General features: G+C 42.4%; 1 protein-coding gene across 4 annotated transcripts in view; it reads right to left on the reverse strand.

Moving 5' to 3' along the window:
* PTGES3L (prostaglandin E synthase 3 like) overlaps window positions 1-19,941 on the reverse strand; it is a 43,503-nt gene that overhangs the window by 13,786 nt on the left and 9,776 nt on the right. For 2 of the 4 annotated variants that reach the window (XR_009154900.1, XM_058180931.1), the window contains exons 1-4: window positions 2,899-3,083; window positions 1,718-1,843; window positions 960-1,119; window positions 791-848 (exon numbers count right to left, since the gene is read on the reverse strand). Coding sequence is in view for 3 of the 4 variants with exons in the window: in XM_058180931.1 (XP_058036914.1) it covers window positions 791-848; window positions 960-1,119; window positions 1,718-1,843; window positions 2,899-2,937 (383 nt within the window). In the remaining variant the exon portion in view is untranslated. Of the gene's footprint in view, window positions 1-790; window positions 849-959; window positions 1,120-1,717; window positions 1,844-2,898; window positions 3,084-14,779; window positions 14,989-15,251; window positions 15,306-16,320; window positions 16,411-16,990; window positions 17,090-19,941 lie in introns of those variants that run through there. The other 2 variants (XM_058180933.1, XM_058180932.1) reach the window with 2 other exon arrangements.

Consider the following 19,941-nt stretch of genomic DNA (forward strand, 5'->3'; position numbering starts at 1 on the left):
AAGTTGTGTCCATGAGATCTCCAATTAGTCTGAAGACAGACATGGCAGCCTGAATACATCAATTTACATACTGGGGGAAAAGTCTGCTGAATCCAAATTACCTAACTCATTGGGGTGAATAAAATCTTCAAAACTTAAAAACCTACTTTCGGGTAATAGAACCTTACATTCTTTAGCTTCAGAATATGCTCTTAATTATCATCAAAGGTAATTGTCCTAAAATAAAATATTGCCGACAGTGGATGTTTATTTTGTAATAAACCATATGGTTATCTGTTCTTTTTACAAAGCATTTTGTTAATAACCATCCTACAGGCTTTAAGTCTGTCAGCATTTCCTGAAAGAATTACATTTCTACAGATTTTGCAACTATCTTTTGGAGTATAAGACACACTTTTTCCCCGCATAAAAGAGGGTGAAAATTTGGGTGCATCTAATAAACCGAATGTAGCCCCGCCCACCCCGGAAAATGGGGTCTGCGAAGGCAGCAATAGGGTATGGCAACCCCTGTAGCCTGAAAAAGCTGATCTTCAGGAGGCCGATCCAACCAACAATCAACTGCTTGTGCTAATCAGGGTGTGCTGAAGCTAAAATTGAAACAGGCTATTTGCTGCAAGGAGGCAAATTGCTGGGAGGCAGAGGCAGATTTTTTTTCTTGTTTTCCTCCCCAAAAGAGGTAAGTGCATCTTATAGTCCAGAACATCTTATACTCTGAAAAATATGGTACCTCTGCTCTAGTTTTAGAATCCACAAGCAAGAAAGACAAGAAGCAAAATTGCATCCTGCTTACCATGATGTTGTCTTGTATCCAAACATCAGATCTGCAAGTGCTGTGATGAGATGTTGTCCTGAAACAAATAATTATTCAGCAGCTACTCAAACCCTTTCTATTGGGTTTCTTTAAGTATTCTGTATTATATCACCCAAACTGATGGATATCACATGCATCAATTCTTCACCTGAATGCTGCTGCATATGGTCAAACCGCCGGTCCCAGTCCAGCACCAGTTGTACCTTAGTTCCTGGATCAAGTGGTGTCTGGATAAAGTGTAAAGCATTTAGGCCTTGTCGGGTGACTCTGAGGACAGGGATATCATTAATAAATCCCCGGTCATCTGGCTGGAATGAAAAAATTTAAAGTTACAATCCCAGCTTCTGAGAAAAAAACACCATCCTCAACAAAACGTATAAAAGAGACAAACTTAATTCACAAAAACTATTTTTGGGAAGGTTCTAGGAAAAAAGTAATTAATAAATGCTATTTTTTCCATAGATATTCCAAAATAAATGTTATTAATACAACAGCAACAATGACTGATTGTACAAATAAAGGCATTGCTTAACCATTTTTATATTATTAATCAGTTTAAGTAAAAGTTCCAATTATTATGAATCTCATACCAAAGATTTTTAGGAAGAATTACAGTCACTCCAGAATTTTCAAACTACCATATATAACACAACTTATGCAATCCACGCTTATCTTTTTATGTTAAAACTGTTTTCAATGGAATTTATTCTTGAATTACCTCATTAAATATCTAAATATAAAAAACATATATAAAAGTAAACAGAAAATCACGTATTCCTAACAAGTATATTGACCAATTAAAATTTTGGTTTTAAAAACATAAAGTTAGACTTAATATCAAGCAACATACTAAGAAATATACAATCATTTACAACTCTAAGATAGTTTGAGAACAATTATTAGTACCTGCCCTCCACCCTCTGGGAAAAGAATAGTGTCTTCCAGGATGACATGGAAACCTTGCAAAATGTTCTTTCTACTAATTTCTATAGATAATTTTGCCGGACAGCAGGAAACCACCTGGGTGGTAAACTTAAAAGAAAAAGAAAGGGATCTTTAGTTTTGATGGAGGCAACTAACACATAGAAAGTTGAGATTAAAGAGGTGAATCATGTGCAAGCCAAGAGTGATGAACAATGACAAAAACTGTTTTTAATAAAAGCCTTCTTCTCTGTAAATTCCTGGGGAGAACTGCATGCATTTTGTTACAATTATTACATTCAGCAAATGATGCAACTTTTATCCCAAACTTCTACTTTAATATTTCTGTACATTTTAATTCTGTACCATGTATACCAGCTTCATAACTCACAGTAAATCCATTTTATTATACGTATATTTTTTAAAATGTCCACTTCTGGTTGCCTTCTAAAATGCTTCACAGATTAGAAATCTCTTAAAATGAGACCATCTACTATAAATGAGGCACTTATAATTATGCTATAATTACAGTGAGTCACAACTCTGCTCATAAACAAGTTGTTTTCGGGCAAAGAGCAGTTAAGCCTCACTCTTCCTTTTGCTTTCCTAGGCTTTCCTTTCCTACTGACATACAATGTATAAGCAACTGATTTTTATATCGGCATATTGTATTATGCAAATAATTAAATATATTCTGCATTACATTACATTGTCCTATTAGCAGTAGTTGCTCGAGAATGAGCTATAATAAGGAACGGCAACAATTGCTGGAGGAAGAAACCAGGCCTACAAGAATCATCTGCTATATAGAGAACATTTTTCTATATTCATAAAACAAAAATATGAAAAAAGAACAATGGGCTCAATAAGCCCTGCAGATTTCTAAAATTCCGCATCTGTTGGATACAGAAAAATCTAATGCGAGGAGGAACCTTGCAACTGTTCATCTCAATTTGTGCTAGCAAAAGGGGTCTGATTAGGCGGCAGTCTTTCCAATTCTGAATAAAGCCGCTTGTCTCCAGTTTTGGAGACTGGAAAGATTACGGCAAGAATCCATTTCCAGCGCAAACGGATGAAGAGCAAAACTGCAAACACTCATCCGCCCCGAATACCGGCAATGAGCACAGCAGCCATTAGAGGCATCACTCGCTCGCCTCCTTCCGCACCTGCTGAACCCAGCTATCCCGCTGGCACATAAACGCCATGCAGTCCCTGAAGTCAGCCAACCAGGGGACACGAACAACCAGGGGATACGAACGGTTGCACACACTTTCTCTCTCTAAAATAGAGGTCTTCAAACTTGGCAGCTTTAATACTTGTGGACTTCAACTCCCAGAATTCTCCAGCCAGCTATGCTATGCAATGCTGTAGCTGCATAGCTACGCTATGCTGGCTGGAGAATTCTGGGAGTTGAAGTCCACAAGTCTTAAAGCGGCCAAGTTTGAAGACCTCTGCTCTAAAACAACGGACATGCGCAACTGGCGGCCTAAGGCAGGCAGCGAGGGACATAGTTACTAACGTTTGTCAAAGCTTGCTATGTAGGGAGGGCGGGGCCAACATTGGCTAATGAGCTGTTGGTCTTTCGTGACCTAAGTATTAACTTTAAAGACCGCGCAGGCGGGATGGGAGCTGGGTGGGAGGTCGAGCTCAGTGAAAATGTTCGGAGGGCAATTTCCTCTCTTGGGGGGGGGGGGAGAGGGGGGACGGCAGAATGAAACATCTTTGCTGCTATTAAACAACATAATAGAATCATCTATTGCAGTGTTTATTTTTATTTATTTATTTATTATTTAAATTTCTATACCGCCCTTCTCCCGAAGGACTCAGGGCGGTTCACAGCCAAATAAAATACACAATAATGTTACAATATAAACACAATTAAAATACAATTAAAAAACTTATTCAATTGGGCCGAAATTAAAAATTTAGAATAAATAATAAAAACCCAATTAAAACCCATAAATTTAAAAACTAACCCAGTCCTGCAGATGAATAAATGCGTTTTAAGCTCATGACGAAAGGTTCGGAGGTCCGAAGTTGACGGAGTCCCGGGGAGTTCGTTCCAAAGGCGGAGCCCCACAGAGAAGGCCCTTCCTGGGCGTCGCCAGGCGACACTGACGCTACCGACGGCACCCTGAGGAGTCCCTCTGTGAGAGCGCACGGGTCGGTGGGAGGTATTCGGTAGCAGTAGGCGGTCCCGTAAATAGCCCGGCCCTATGCCATGGAGCGCTTTGAAGACGTTCACCAAAACCTGAAGCGCACCCGGAAGGCCACAGGTAGCCAGTGCAGTCTGCGCAGGATAGGTGTCACGGGAGCCACGAGGGCTCCTCTATCACCAGCGCAGCCGCGTTCTGGACTAACTGAAGCCTCCGGATGCCCCTCAAGGGAGCCCCATGTGAGAGCATTGCAGTAATCCAGACGAGACGTCACGAGGCGTGAGTGACTGTGCACAAGGCATCCCGGTCTAGAAAGGCGCAGCTGGCGCACCAGGCGAACCTGGTGGAAAGCTCTCCTGGAGGCGGCCGTCAGGTGGTCTTCAAAGACAGCCGTTCATCCAGGAGAACGCCCAAGTTGCGCACCCTCTCCATCGGGGCCAATGACTCGCTCCCAACAGTCAGCCGTGGACTCAGCTGACTGTACCGGGATGCCGGCATCCACAGCCACTCCGTCTTGGAGGATTGAGCTTGAGCCTGTTTCTCCCCATCCAGACCCGCACGGCTTCCAAACACCGGGACAGCACTTGATAGCTTCATTGGGGTGGCCGGTGTGGAAAAGTACAGCTGGGTGTCATCAGCGTACAGCTGGTACCTCACACGAAGCCACTGATGATCTCACCCAGCGGCTTCATATAGATGTTGAACAGAAGGCGAGAGAATCGACCCTGCGGCACCCACAAGTGAGGCGCGCGAGTCGACCTCTGCCCCCGTCAACACCGTCTGCGACGGTCGGAGAGATAGGAGGAGAACCACCGATAAATGGTGCCTCTCACTCCCAGTCCCTCCAACCGGCGCAGCAGGATACCATGGTCGATGGTATCAAAAGCCGCTGAGAGGTCTAATAGGACCAGGGCAGAGGAACAACCCTATCCCTGGCCCTCCAGAGATCATCCACCAACGCGACCAAAGCCGTCTCAGTGCTGTAACCGGCCGGAAGCCGGACTGGAACAGGTCTAGATAGACAGTTTCCTCCAGGTGGAGGAAACTGATATGCCACCATATTTCTACAACCTTCGCCGGCGGGTTGGAGACCGGACGATAATTACCTAAAATAGCCGGGTCCAGGAAGGCTTCTTGAGGAGGGCCTCACCACCGCCTCTTTCAAGGCGGCGGAAAGACTCCTCCAACAAGGAAGCGCCATAATCGCCTGGAGCCAGCCTCGTGTCACCTCCTGAGTGGCCAGCACCAGCCAGGAGGGGCACGGGTCCAGTAAACACGTGGTGGCATTCAGTCTACCCAGCAACCTGTCCATGTCCTCGGAGCCACAGGGTCAAACTCATCCCAGACAATATCACCAAGACCGCCTCAGACGCCCGTCCGATTCGCCACAATTTTGGTCCAGACCGTCCCGAAGCTGAACGATTTTATCGTATAGATAATCGTTAAACTCCTCAGCACGTCCCTGCAACGGGTCATCCCGCTCCCCCTCGTGTGGGAGGGGGGGGGGCACCTGGAACAGGGGGGCTGGGCGGGTATCTGCCGGCGCAATGAGGAGGAGGCGTAGCAACGCCTCGCTTCCTCAGTGCCACTAGGTAGGTCCTAGTATAGGATCTAACTAGTGTCCGATCAGCCTCTGAGCGGCTGGACCTCCAAGAACTCTCTAGGCGTCTTCTCTGGCGTTTCATCCCCCTCAGCTCCTCGGAGAACCAAGGAGCCGGTTGGGATCTGCACCAGGTCAGAGGCCGCAGAGGCACGACACGGTCTAAAGCCCCAGCCGCAGCCGCAGGCTGCGGCTAGTTCCTCTGCCGTGCCGTGAGCCAGACCCTCAGGAAGTGGCCCAAGCTCCGTCCGGAACCTCTCCGGGTCCATCAGGTGCCTGGGACGGTACCAACGTAATGGTTCCGTCTCCCTGCGGTGTTGGGTAGCGGTCAGAAAGTCTAGGCGAAGGAGCGAGTGATCTGACCATGACAAAGGTTCTGTGACTATATCTCTCAAGTCCAGATCCTTCAACCACCGACCAGAGATGAAAATCAGGTCCAGTGTGCCTCCCCCGATGTGAGTGGGGCCATCCACTACTTGAGTCAGGTCCAGGGCCGTCATGGAAGCCATGAACTCCCGAGCTACTGTCGATGACGAGCCGGCAGATGGCAAGTTAAAGTCCCCCATGACTAAAAGTCTGGGGGTCTCCACTGCCACCCCAGCAAGCACCTCCAGGAGCTCGGGCAGGGCGGCTGTCACGCAGCAAGGAGCCAGGTACGTGACCAGCAAGCCCATCTGACACCTATGACCCCACCTCACAAAGAGGGATTCACACCCGGCAATCTGAGGTACAGTGGTCTCCCTCGGCTCTAGACTCTCTTTAATAACAACCGCCACCCCCCACCCCTACCCTGGGCCCTCGGCTGATGGAATGCACGGAAACCCGGTGGGCACATCTCGACCAGGGGCACGCCCCCTTCAGTGCCCAACCAGGTCTCCGTAACGCCTATAATATCCGCGGCACCCCCCTGAATCAGATCATGTATTAGGGGGGCCTTATTGGCCACGGACCGTGCGTTGCATAACATCAGACGAAGGCCCAGGCTCTGAGGGTCTTGACCATCCGGGGAACGGGAGAAGGGAGGGGGATCGGGGCGCGCGATCGCCTGCAGACATCGAGCGCGCCCCCCCCCAGAACGATACGGTCCCCCCCTTCCGCCATATCTGCCCCTCCCACTTACCGTGCAAATGGAACCACCCTCACCAAAAGGAACGCAATCCCCCCCTATAACCTCCGAACCCATTACAGAACCGCCACGAGCACGCGCAAGGACTGGCTCCCCACCCGGCGGGCTACTCCCAATACCCGCCCTAACCCTCCCACCCTCCCCGACGGGTTCTCTCCCCTACCCGTCGAATCCCTCCCCCCCCTCCCAACCCTTAAAATCCCCATTAAAACTCCCCTTAAAAAATCTCTTAAAACAGCTAATTAAAAAGCCCCTAAGCCTCCTATTTTTAGCATGCCACCTCTCGGGGCTCCAAAGCCCGTCCTCAAGGTGGGCCCTCGATAGTATGGAGGGCCAAACCCGCGAGAGAGGGGCATCTCGCAGGGCAAGAAGGTCAGCCGCCGTAAACGTTCGCATCACCAAGAAAGTCCGGCAGGAGGCCCATCCTGGGCCGGTCAAGATGGTAACAGATGATACAGTGACCACAACCAGTCTGTCAGTCAGTCCTGATGGGAAGCAGTCAATAGTGATCCTCGTGGGGTAGAAAACAAAACCACTCATTCAGTCAGTTCACCAGTGTCCTTCCTGCTAAAGACTACTTCAGCTTCAATCACAACAATGCAAGAGCAAACAATAGATTTAAACTTAATGTTAACCGCTTCAATCTTGAGTGCAGAAAATATGACTTTTGTAACAGAGTTGTTAATGCTTGGAACACACTACCTGGCTCTGTGGTCTCTTCTCAAAATCCCCAAAGCTTTAACCAAAAACTGTCTACTATTGACCTCACCCCATTCCTAAGAAGTCTGTAAGGGGCGTGCATAAGAGCACAAACGTGCCTACTGTTCCTGTCCTATTGTTTTCTTTCATTATATCCAATTAATATAGTTATTGCATGCTTATACTTATATATATATGCTTATATATTATATAGTTACTTTCATGCTTATGCTTATATATACTGTTGTGACAAAATAAATAAATAAATAAATAACAGTCTTCTATTCAACCCACTTGCTCAAGCAGGAGACCCTATACCATATTCAGACAAATGACTGTAGTGTCTACTCTCTTCTAAAAACTTCCAGTGATGAAGCACATGCAACTTCTGAAGCCAAGATTGATTGTTCTCACTGTCAGGAACTTTCTTAATTCTAGGTTGCTTCTCTCTTTGGTTAGTTTCCAACCATTACTACTTGTTTTGCCTTCTGCTGCTTTGGAAAATAGGTTGACCACCTCTTCCTTGTGGCAGCCCTTCAAATATTGGAACACTACTATCATAACACCCCAAGTCCTTCTTTTCATTAGACTAGACATACCCAATTCTTGCAACCATTCTTTGTTTTAGCCTCCAGTCTACTAATCATCTTCGTTACTCTCTGCATTCTTTCTTAACATCATTTTTATATTGTGGTGACCAAAACTGAATCCAAGTGTGGTCTTACATAGGCATTATAAAGGGATACTAACACTTCACATAATCTTGATTCTATTCCTGTTAATACAACCTAGGACTGCATTGGTGTTTTTGTGCCAATGGGGCCAGTGGCTGCAGCACACTACTGGCTCAATTTAAATGATTGTTCAGTAGGAATCCAAGATCCCGCTTGCGATTACTGCTATTGAGCCAGATTCTACCTATTCTATACCTATATGTTTGTTTTTTCTTGGCTAGCTGTAAAACCTTACTTTTCTCACCATTGAATTATAGGACGCAGCATGCAACTCTGTCAAGATTCTTCTGGATCTTGGGTCTATCTTCTGGGATGTTGGCTGCTCCTGCCAGCTTGATGTCATCTCCAAATTTCTATTCCCTCATCTAAATATTTTATGAAAATGCTGAGGAGTCCTGGGCCTAAAACAAAACTTTGGGCCACTGAAGTAACCACTGCTTACTTCCCTCCATGTGGATGTAGTTCCATAAGAATTACACGTTGAGTATAGTTTGTCAGCCAATTACAAATCCATCTAGTAGTTATGCTGTCTATCCCACATTTTTCTAGCTTACGAAGTAGTAGATTGTGGTCTACTTTGTCAAATGCCTTAGTGCTTCCTATGTTGATTTCTCCATCACATCCAGTAGTGGTATTCACTTACCTTTGCTACCGGTTCGCAAATCTGTGCGCATGCGCTCACTTCGCTCATGTGTGCCACCTCTGTACATGTGCAGAGTGGCCGTGATGAAGTCCAGGCAGTAGGCAGAGCCTCCTACCGCCACTGCTACCAGTTCACCCGAACCAGGTAGAACCAGTAGAATCCCACTACTGGTCACATCCATTATTGTTATTGTTTAGTTATAGTTATTATAGTTGCCCACTCCAAAAATTCTGAGCGGCTTACAACATCAAATATACATAATTTAAAATCATTAATGTAAAGTGTAACAGCCTAGATAAAAACAGCAGTAACAATCCATGATTTATTGCTTGCTCTTTCGTTCTTCTGAATACATAGAGATCTCACTTCACAAGCTTCCAGCCTTGGAATTAAACAGTACTTTTAGATTAGGAAAGCCCCTTGTTGAGGATGTTATCAGATATTGATTTCGTATATCATGTAAAAAGAGATTGCTAATAGAACAGATCACAAATGACTACACTTATATGGCATGGTAATATAATGTGTAGACCTGGGACTGGGGAAATCAGAATGACTACTAAATGACAGCAAAGAGTAGAGTTTTATTAATATATTTGTTGTGTCAAGTGATCTGGTTCCTATAGCATTCAGCTTAATATTGTAATTAGGAGAGATGGGCAGCATATAAATAAAATAAATTTGTATAGATCAATGTTTATCAGCACCCAGTTTAAGATGTGTTGATTTCTACTCAGAGAATGCTGGCTGGGGAATTCTGGAAATAGTAGTCCATCCTAAAATTGCTGAAGTTGAGAAACTTTTGTATAGATAATGGATGTCAAACTCAATCACGTCACATGATGTATTGTGACATATCGCGATATTTTTTGCCTCTACAGAGCTGGGGTGGGTATGGCCTGCACATGATGCGTCCGGCCCACCGAACACCAGTTTGACACCCCTGGTATAGAGAAAGAATTAAAGCCATGGAGAACCCATAGCTGAGGATTGGATCTCCATTTTAGTTCCCATTTTAAGGTGACAGAGTTGTCCCTGCTAGTCTCCATATTTGTAGCTCAGATCTGATAATCACAAAAGATTTAGGATTGTCACTAAGAAGCATGTTAAAGAAAAGATAAATATGCTCCCCAATTAAGCTAACACAAGGGACTACACCAGGGGTGTCCAAACTTGGCCCCTTGAAGAGTGGTGGACTTCAATTCCCAGAATTCCCCAGCCAGCATGAGCTATAAATTTGAGCAAGTTGCTGGCTGGGGAATTCTGGAAGTTGAAGTCCACCACTCTTCAAGGGGCCAAGTTTGGACATCCCTGGACTACATCCATATAATTTTCTGATAGGGAAATGGTTTGCTAAAATACTGCCTTCTCCTAAAATAGTACTATTGTTATTGTTGTTATTATTACATACTTTATTCATTAAACATGAAACTCAGTCAACTGAACATTTAAAAATGTGTCACAAATATTAACTGGCACTAATGGTTGATACAGTTGCTGCCAGCATCCTAGGTATTGACCAAATATTCTTTTATTTATTTATATGATGTTCCAAGTAGTGCGGTTAGTTCTGCTGGTGTTATTGCAGGAAGCTGCAATTTCTTGATGTTCTGTGTAAAATTCTTGGACATGGTGCCAAGTGCCCCGATGACAATGGGTATGACTGTCACATGTTTCATCCATAGTCGGATAGTTACGATGGCCAGGTCATGATATTTCATGATTTTTTTCTAGGTTTTTTTTGTTTGACTCTGGTGTCTCTGGTACAGCGATATCAATAAATTGTACGCTTTGGTTTTTGATGACTGTGATTTCTGGCGTGTTGTGTTCTAAATGACAATCCGTCTGTGTTCAAAAGTCCCATACCTTCCCATTTTCGACAACTTTTTCCACTTCGTGTTCCCATGACTTTTTGGATACAGGTAAGTTGTATTTTTTACATAATGCCCAGTGGCTTAGTTTAGAAACTCAGTCATGTCTAGCTTTGTAATCAGTTTGCGCAATTTTGCTGCACTTACATATTAAATGTGAAACGGTTTTAACTTTATCATTGCAAAGTTGACAGTTTGGATTGTCTGTGGTTTTTTGTATCTTTGCTTTTATGGCATTAGTTTGTAGTGTTTGTTCTTACTCCAATTCTGTTATTTTATTGTGCAATTTAGCATAAAAATCCTCTTGGTTATTTGGTGCATATATTGCCACTAAAAGCATTTGTTTATAATTCATCGTTATCTCCACCATTAGAATCCTCCCTTCCTCATCTGTGAAGATTTGTTTAGCCTTTATTGTCTCTTTAATATAGAGCTATACCCCTCTTATTTTGTTGTGGGAGAGAGGCATATAACTTCCCAATTTTAGGATGTTCCAATGCTTTATTGTATTGCTTTTTGATGTGGACTTCCTGTAACAAATTATGTCCAATTTTAATTTTTCTAATTTGCTAAAAGTCCTTTTCCTTTTTTATTGCCTAATTCAGTCCATTTATGTTAATTGACATTAACTTTATTTCTTCTTTCATGATTTTACTTATAAATGGGTGTTGCTGTTTTAGTCGCTCTTATCTCTCCTGCTTCTTTTGGCTTTGCTCCTTCTCTTATTGCTATTTCCTCCCAATCTCTTACATCTTATTTTTGTTGTATATCTCTTTCCCCAATGGGTTCTTCTTGATGCCTATCCTCTTTCCTCTCTCATTCTCTCTTCCTCTTGTGGTCTCAAATACTGATCATAAAATACCTCCACTTTCTCTATTGAATCTAGTCTACATGTTTGCTCCTGCCAAATCACCAATATTCCCTCTGGTATCAGGCATCTAAAGTTCACTCCCATTTTAATTAAAATACTATAGTTCAGACCTTCCAACTTCTCATGAAAAAAAAAATCTCACCAAATTGAAAGGTCTCAACTGTTTTTTCCCTTCAATTTGTGCATCACCTGGTATTGCAATATCAATGAACCAGACTTTTTTCTTTTTCACAATAGTGATGTCAGGCATGTTGTGGGCCAGATGTCTGTCTGTTTGGATTTGAAAATCCCACAAGATCCTGACCTGTTCATTTTCAAGAACTTTGTCAATGTGGTGCAGTAATTTTTGCTGCATGTGAACCCAACTTCTGGCAAAGCTTCCAATGTATCATTTTGGCAACTCGATCATGATGTTGTAGGTATGCCTTCAGTTGTTATTATTGTTGTTGTTGTTGTTGTTGTTAATCTTCAATTTGATTCACAATCTGCGATTAATAAAAACTTAACAGTTCAAGTCCCACCCAAGAACCTAAGAGCTGTTAAGATAGCATTTGAGTATCTAGGCAGAGTGGGTGTGGCCAGCATCGGTGGCATATCATAGATTCAGGGGCTCCTGGAGAATGCTGACATCCCAGCTGTTTAGGGGATCCCCAGTGGTCATAGCTGTAGGGGCACAGGCTGGCGTGAACAGGGAAGTCGCAAATTCCCTGGTGTGCAGCCTTCAACTCTGGTGTGCTGGCCCAGCAGCGGAGGAAGACAGCATTGGGAGCTGTCAAAAGCTGGAGCGGCCACACGGAAGAAGAAAAGAAAGAGAGCAAGGCGATCATCTGGGTGAGAAACGGAAGTCTTGAAAACAAGATTCCTTTTATATTTTCATCTCTCAAACTTTAAAAAGCTTTTTGAAAAGAGGAGAGGGGAGGCAGAGAAATGACTACCTCCCCGCTTCGAATAGCGGCGAAAGAGCGGAAGCCATAAATAGACTACACTAAATTTAAACCTAATTTAATGGATTGAAAGCAGATTAGACAAAGAGATTTTGCATGGCTAATGAATCGTTATGAATTGTTATTTAAAACTTAAATTTCAGAGTTGGAAGCTTAAAGTGGAAAGAAGAAAGGCTCCACTGCCATCTAGTGGACACAAGATTGCAAATACAATCAAGATATGATAAAGACTTGAAACAATATGGTTTTAATTTGGGGGAATCAGAGTTGGATCAGATATTGACTGGAAAAGATGAAAAAAATGATCAAAAAAGGCAAGTTAGATTAGAAAATGAAGAAGTAAAAGAGACAATGATAACTTGGGCGAAAAATTTTGGTTATGCAATAGAATTAGACAAATGGCAACAACTATGGGAAAGGAATTATAAATTGACAATGGCAACGGCATATAAAGAAAATTTATATAAAATGTTTTATAGATGGCATATTCCACCAGAAAGGCTAGCAAAAATGTTTAAAGATAAATCAGCTAAATGTTGGAAATGCTCACATTTGCCGGGGTCATATTATCATATGTGGTGGACATATATAGAAGCAAAAAATTACCGGTTTAGAATACAGACATGGTTAATGGAAATGCTATAAAAATCTATAGAATTAAAGTCAGAGATTTTCTGATTGGGTATTTTGCCAGAAAGATATAGCAAAGAAGAAATGTATTTAATTATTCACAAAATAACAGCAGCAAGAATTGTATTTGCGCAAAATTGGAAGTTAGAGAGAATCCCATTAGAAGGTGAAGTAATAAAAAATTTTTTAGACTGTGTGGAAATGAATAGATTAACTTTAAGAATAAAAGATAAAGAGGAATCAGTATATTTCAAGACATGGGAAAGATTCTATGTATGATTAGAAAAGAGATAGAAATAAAAGATGATAAACAATGTTAAATAAATGGAAAATAAATGAGAAAAATGGTTATGAAGAAATAGAAACCCAGATATCGCTAGAGTAAATGGAAAAGGGGGATGGGGGGACCAAGAAGAGAAGATTATGAATATAAATGTACAATTATGAAATGATAGACTGGGTAAAATAGAAAAGAAATTGAAAAGAAAGTATATATTATTAGAAGATTGGAGTTGCTCGGATACCAAACAAGGGAAGTAATATATAACAAAGAAGAAAGAAACAAGAGAGGAATAGAAGGTAAGATAGAGGAGGTGAAGGAGAGAGAGGGATGGAGGGAAAGGAGAAAGAAAGGAAGATAAGTTAGGGGACAAGAGTAGGAGAGAAGGTGAGAAAGGAGGGAAAAAGAAGAGGAGTGGAGTGGGGGAGAAGAAAGAGAATTAGGTATGAGGAAGGTGAGGAGAGGGAAGAAGGTAGGAAAGGAGAAGAAGGAGGGAGGGAAAAGGAAGAAAAAGGTTTGTTGTAAAACGGAGGGAAAGAAAGGATAGAAGAGCATCTCCAAATGCAATTAAAATGTATTATTATTGTGCTTTCTTTAGAGAGAATATGTATGATTATTTATGAATAAGAAAATAAAAAATAAAAAACTTTTTACAAAAAAAGAGTATGTAGGCAGTTCCTAGCTGTTTATTATTGTTGTTATTGTTGTTTGTTGTTGTTATTGTTATTAATAATAATCTTCCATTCAATTCACAGTCTGGGACTGGTAAAACTTAATAGTTCAAGTCCTAATGAAGGACTTAAGAACTGTTAAGATTGTTGTTGTTGTTGTTGTTATTCAGCTTATGCAACAGCTGAGTATTTCTAGATGGTTGCCAAGCATGACTGAACTTCAAAAATCAAGTAAAGATGGCCATTCAGTGAAATAGAAGGGGCAACACACAGGTATAAATGTCTCCTTGAAAGTAAAATTAGCTAAAGCTGAAGCTGTCAAGGTTCCAGAAAAACCTCTTCTGCATAAAAAAAACTCAGAAGCCATTGTCTTTCAGAGTTCTTTACTAGCATGAGGAAACTGGCACACGATGAGTGGAATTCCAAAACTGAACTTCCGGATTCTTTTCCCAGTTATACAAACCCCAAGAGTCCCACCCCCCTGACCCCTTTGATGGTCACATGGTCCCACGTTCTCCCAGTTCATTCGAATATCTTCTCGCCACTCTTCCTGCAGATGTGAACACCATCCGACCTTGACCGCTTGAAGAATGTTACCATACCCCTCAACCCCCCTTCTTCCCCTCAGGGGAAAAATGTGGCAGCGTCTGGAACCCTAAAGTCTAGTATTGTTTCCAGGCCTGACAGAAGCTTGTTTTTGCTTATTATTATTACAAATTTTTTGAAGAGTTTCTTTGTAATTATCCAGATTACAAAGACTGCTACCTGAGTTTTATTTCTTTCTACACTTAATAAGGAATGGATTACAGTAAGTCTGCTTGGTCTTGGGCCAAAGAGTTGTTTATTAAAGTCATCCAGAAAAATTACACTGCAATAATTTAACACTCATTGAAAACAAATACATTTGAAACACTTTGCCAGATCACATCTGCTTCCTTGTTCTAGGCCTAGTCCCATGTCACTGCTGACTGTAGCAGTAGTAAACTAAGGTAGCAGTCCAGTCAGAGAGATGTGCCCTTTCAGCTGTCATCCTAAAATTATTAAGCACAGAGAAAGATTAGTACTTTCATTGAGAGAGGAACATGCCCCAAATTTATGAAATGAAATACTTTTAAAAAGTATATATTAACTTCTGCAAGTTCTGGCACAGTGGCTTGAAATACTAGTGAAGCACAAGCCATATTCCATCCCAGCTCTCCAGCCATGTTAACTTATAAATCTGAAGACTGATAGTATGGAGTCAAACAAGCAGAACTTCAGAAATAGCTAAAGATGCTTTTTCCTGAATACTTACATCAAGATCATCCATGGCTGGGGGTGGATCTTTCTTAGTGACTTTTTGCATGAGCTGTAAGGGAACAAGGGGATTAAAGCAAGCAGTGCTGCTATTTAATATTGAGAAATATGGACAATATGCCTATCCAAAGAGTATAAGCAAATAATTAACAGTTACTTGCATGAAAAGGTTATTAAAATATCTACTATTATTCGTGTTAGTCAATGAGTAACAGTATTGAATCCGGCTAACTAGATTTTTGTTATTCTACTATGCTCTGTAAAAAGAGGGCAGGTTAGCATGTAGACAACCATTTTTGAAATCTCAAAATTCTTTTCTCTCTTACTAGAATATTTTATCTTTTGATTTTACCTTTTACCTTAATGTGAGCATAAATTTACAATATTCAATACTTCATATATAATTGGTGCATACAAGAATTTATGGCATGTATAATAATAGCAGCACAATCCTGTGGTCAACTTCGAACTGAATCGAACTGATATCATTTTCGCTCTTCTCATTTGCCACACTGTATGGGGATGGAGGGGAGGAGGTTGGAATGCATTGCCAGATGCAACACCGATCTTTTTCATGGGAATCCCTGCAGGTGTCGGATGAAGAAAGGGGAATACCTAAGGAGCCTGCCAACTAACTTAATTGGGAAATGTAACTAGTGACACTGGGGAGTGGGTCATTTACTATTTCAATTATACCGGAAACCCCAGGGAGTATTTAGAGTTGGTTTTGCATTTAAATGTGCCAATATGATGTACCCAATAAAGAAGGAAATCTTTAAGGAAGATTCCTACCTTGGAGTTCTGATTTTCTTGGGCTCGTTAGTCGGAACCTTGACACCTGCTTTGGTAAATGGTGTTTATCTTGCTATTACTTGTGACATTGCCAAATAGAACCATTGCGTTCTGTATAAATGTAAAAGCCTCATCATTCCTACTGTCACTATTAGTTAGCACTATAATTGGGATACAGAATAGCCACTTTCTGCTTTCTCAGACTTCAGTTTTGCTGATTCAGAGTGAATCAGATAAGTTTCAGAATTCTGCCTTGATCTTATAATTATGCTCACCTCTGCATATTGTTCGACCATGGCTGCTTCCACCTCTTCATCTCCTTCCCAGTCTCTCCAGTTATCAAAGTCCACTGAGAGCCATGCTGGCTACAAATATAATGAACAATTGCTTACAGCATATTCCATCTTTGCTCTTATTACTATTACTAAAAGTACCATTTAAAAACCCAATGATAAAGCAATGGCATTCTAATTCTTTCATCTTTTTGACCAAACAGGAAAAGAACTGGTATTAAATCAGAATATATTTTGCCAAATCAGCTTCTTTCAATTGGTATAAAATCATAACTAAGTAATGTTCACTGCCCACTTTGACTAAAAATCAAAAAGCCAAGTTTTCTATGGAGATTGTTAAGCAAGCAGGACTTGGTCTTATTTATATTCTCATTTGAGATTTGGTAATATAAATAATCCTTGTTTAGCAACTGCCCACTTTTATGACCATTCATAGTAATGAAGAAGTAACTTTCCAACCAGTCCTCATATTTACAACTTTTGCAGGTCTGTAAGGCAAAGGAAAGCTGAAGTAAGATCATAAGCACAGTTATGGTTTGCCTTAGAGACCACTTCACTTAATAATAGCATTGTCAAGCCCAATTGTGGTTACTAAACAAGGACTACATGTATTGGTTCTCTAATTAACCAGGGAAGAATAAAGGTGTCTTACCTTGAAATCTTCTTTGGTGAGTCGTGACCAGGGCACTTTGTCCTTCCACTTGCGGGCGAAGAGTGTAATGGACCTGCCTGAACGCTTATTTTGGGAATCCTGAAAGTGATTACATTATAGTAGAAAAAAGTCTGAGTTTTGCCAGTTAATTCTTCTATAAGTAACTTGTAATTGCAATTAGTTGTATACATTTAAGTTAAGTTAGTCCTATAAGTACTGATGCAATCCACATTTGAGGGCCACGTTTTTGCTCTTATTTGCTTTGGAAGGTTCTCTCCATCCACAATAGTCCCGGTGATATCTTTTCATGGAAATAGAATAAATAAGAAACCTGAGGGTGTTCCTGAGCCTTTTTTCCATATAGTTTAAACACATTTTAAAACTGTGAAAAATGTTGTTTGTAGATCAGACTTTTGACAATAATGGGAAAAGGAATTAATGGAGAAGGGAAAAGGCAGAGCAGTACAAATTTGAAAGACCAGAAAGTACTGTTTTTAGCGCATGCTTATATTTACACTTGTTATGCTTATATAAACCAGCCATATAGTCAATTCATCTATATACCAGTCCCAAGCCTAGATAAATGGGGAGGGTTACAAAAAGCAAAAGTGGATACCAACAGTGGATTACTGGAGAAGAGCATGGGACTAGTCAGGGTCTTTATAATGCTGTATGTGTTATGTATATAATGCTGTACATGTTGTGCCCATGATGAATGAGGTCACCTACACTCTACAAAGTTATATCAAATTGGAACATGGAATGCTAGAGGCACGTCCTTTGGGAAATTCAAAATTGTAAAAAGAGAAATGATTAGTGTGAACCTAGACATCCTTGGCATCAGTGAGTTACACTGGGCAGTTAGTGGTCAATTCAAATCAGATAATTTATGGTTTATTTTTCTGGAGATAATATAAGATGAAAAGGAGTTGCATTCTCCATAAGAAAACAAATGGCTCAATGTTTTGAGAATCACAGAGCATACAGTGATTGCAAAATATTTATCAAAATTTGAGGCAAACCACTCAACATCACTAAATTACAAATCTACGCTCCAACTGGCAACTCAAATGATGATGAAATTCAGCTTGTCTAACGTGAGCTTCAAAGTGCTTTCAAGCAAAAAAATTTAAAAATATTTTTTTTATATTATGGGTGATTTCAATGCAAAGATAGGTCAAGGAGGAATTGCAAGAATAGTAGACAGGTTTGGGCTAGGTGAATGAAGCTGGCGATTGTCTAATGCAAATTGCTGGGAAAATGATTTCATCTCAACTCCATGAACATGTGGTTTATTGAACACAAGCAATGTTTAAACACATGGACAGCACCAAATGGACAACGTCCGGGAAATTATAAATGTTTCTCTGATGGAGGGGATCTTTCCCGCCGCCTTGAAAGAGGCGGTGGTGAGACCCCTCCTCAAGAAGCCTTCCCTGGACCCAGCTATTTTGGGTAACTACCGTCCAGTCTCCAACCTTCGCTTTGTGGCGAAGGTTGTAGAGTGTGGTGGCGTGGCAGTTCCCTCAGTACCTGGAGGAAGCTGTCTATCTAGACCCGTTCCAGTCCGGCTTCCGGCCCGGGTATAGCACGGAGACAGCTTTGGTCGCGTTGATGGATGACCTCTGGAGGGCCAGGGATAGGGGTTGCTCCTCTGCCCTGGTCCTGTTAGATCTCTCATCGGCTTTTGATACCATCGACCATGGTATCCTGCTGCACCGGTTGGAGGGGTTGGGAGTGGGAGGCACCGTTTATCGGTGGTTCTCCTCCTACCTCTCCGACCGGTCGCAGACGGTGTTGACAGGGGGGCAGAGATCGGCCATGAGGCGCCTCACTTGTGGGATGCCTCAGGGGTCGATTCTCTCGCCTCTCCTGTTCAACATCTACATGAAGCCGTTGGGCGAGGTCATCAGTGGCTTTGGGGTGAGTTATCACCTGTACGCTGATGATACCCAGCAGTACTTTTCCACTCCAGGCCACCCCAGCGAAGCTGTCGAAGTGCTGTCCCGTTGTCTGGAGGCCGTACGGGTCTGGATGGGGAGAAACAGACTCAGACTCAATCCATCCAAGACGGAGTGGCTGTGGATGCCGGCATCCCGGTACAGTCAGTTGCAACCGCGGCTGACTGTTGGGGGCGAGTCACTGGCCCCAACGGAAAGGGTGCGCAACTTGGGCGTTCTCCTGGATGGACGGCTGTCGTTTGAAGATCACTTGGCGGCCGTCTCCAGGAGAGCTTTTTACCAGGTTCGCCTGGTCCGCCAGTTGCGCCCCTTTCTCGACCGGGATGCCTTATGCACGGTCACTCATGCTCTCGTTACTTCTCGCCTGGATTATTGCAATGCTCTCTACATGGGGCTACCCCTGAAGTGCACTCGGAGACTTCAGCTAGTCCAGAATGCAGCTGCGCAGGTGATTGAGGGAGCACCACGTTGCTCCCGGGTAACACCACTCCTGCGCAGTCTGCACTGGCTACCTGTGGTCTTCCGGGTGCGCTTCAAGGTTTTGGTTACCACCTTCAAAGCGCTCCATGGCTTAGGGCCCGGGTACTTACGGGACCGCCTGCTGTTACCACATGCCTCCCACCGACCGTGCGCTCTCACAGAGAGGGTCTTCTCAGGGTGCCGTCCGCCAAGCAGTGTCGGCTGGCGGCCCCCAGGGGAAGGGCCTTCTCTGTGGGAGCACCTACTCTCTGGAACGAACTTCCCCTCGGTTTATGCCAATTGCCTGACCTCCGGACCTTTCGCCGGGAACTGAAAACTTATTTATTTATCCAAGCGGGACTGGCCTGATTTTTAAATTCTAAATTTTAAATTTTAAATTTTTCAATTGTAATTTTATTGGGTATTTTATATGGTCAATTGGACGGTTTTAATTTCGGCCTTTTATTGGATAAGTTTTTTAATTGTTATTTTAGTGTGTATATTAATTGTTTTAATGCAGGCTGTACACCG

Source organism: Ahaetulla prasina, chromosome 4, assembly GCF_028640845.1.
Source record: "Ahaetulla prasina isolate Xishuangbanna chromosome 4, ASM2864084v1, whole genome shotgun sequence".
NCBI classification, from domain to species: Eukaryota; Metazoa; Chordata; class Lepidosauria; order Squamata; family Colubridae; genus Ahaetulla; species Ahaetulla prasina.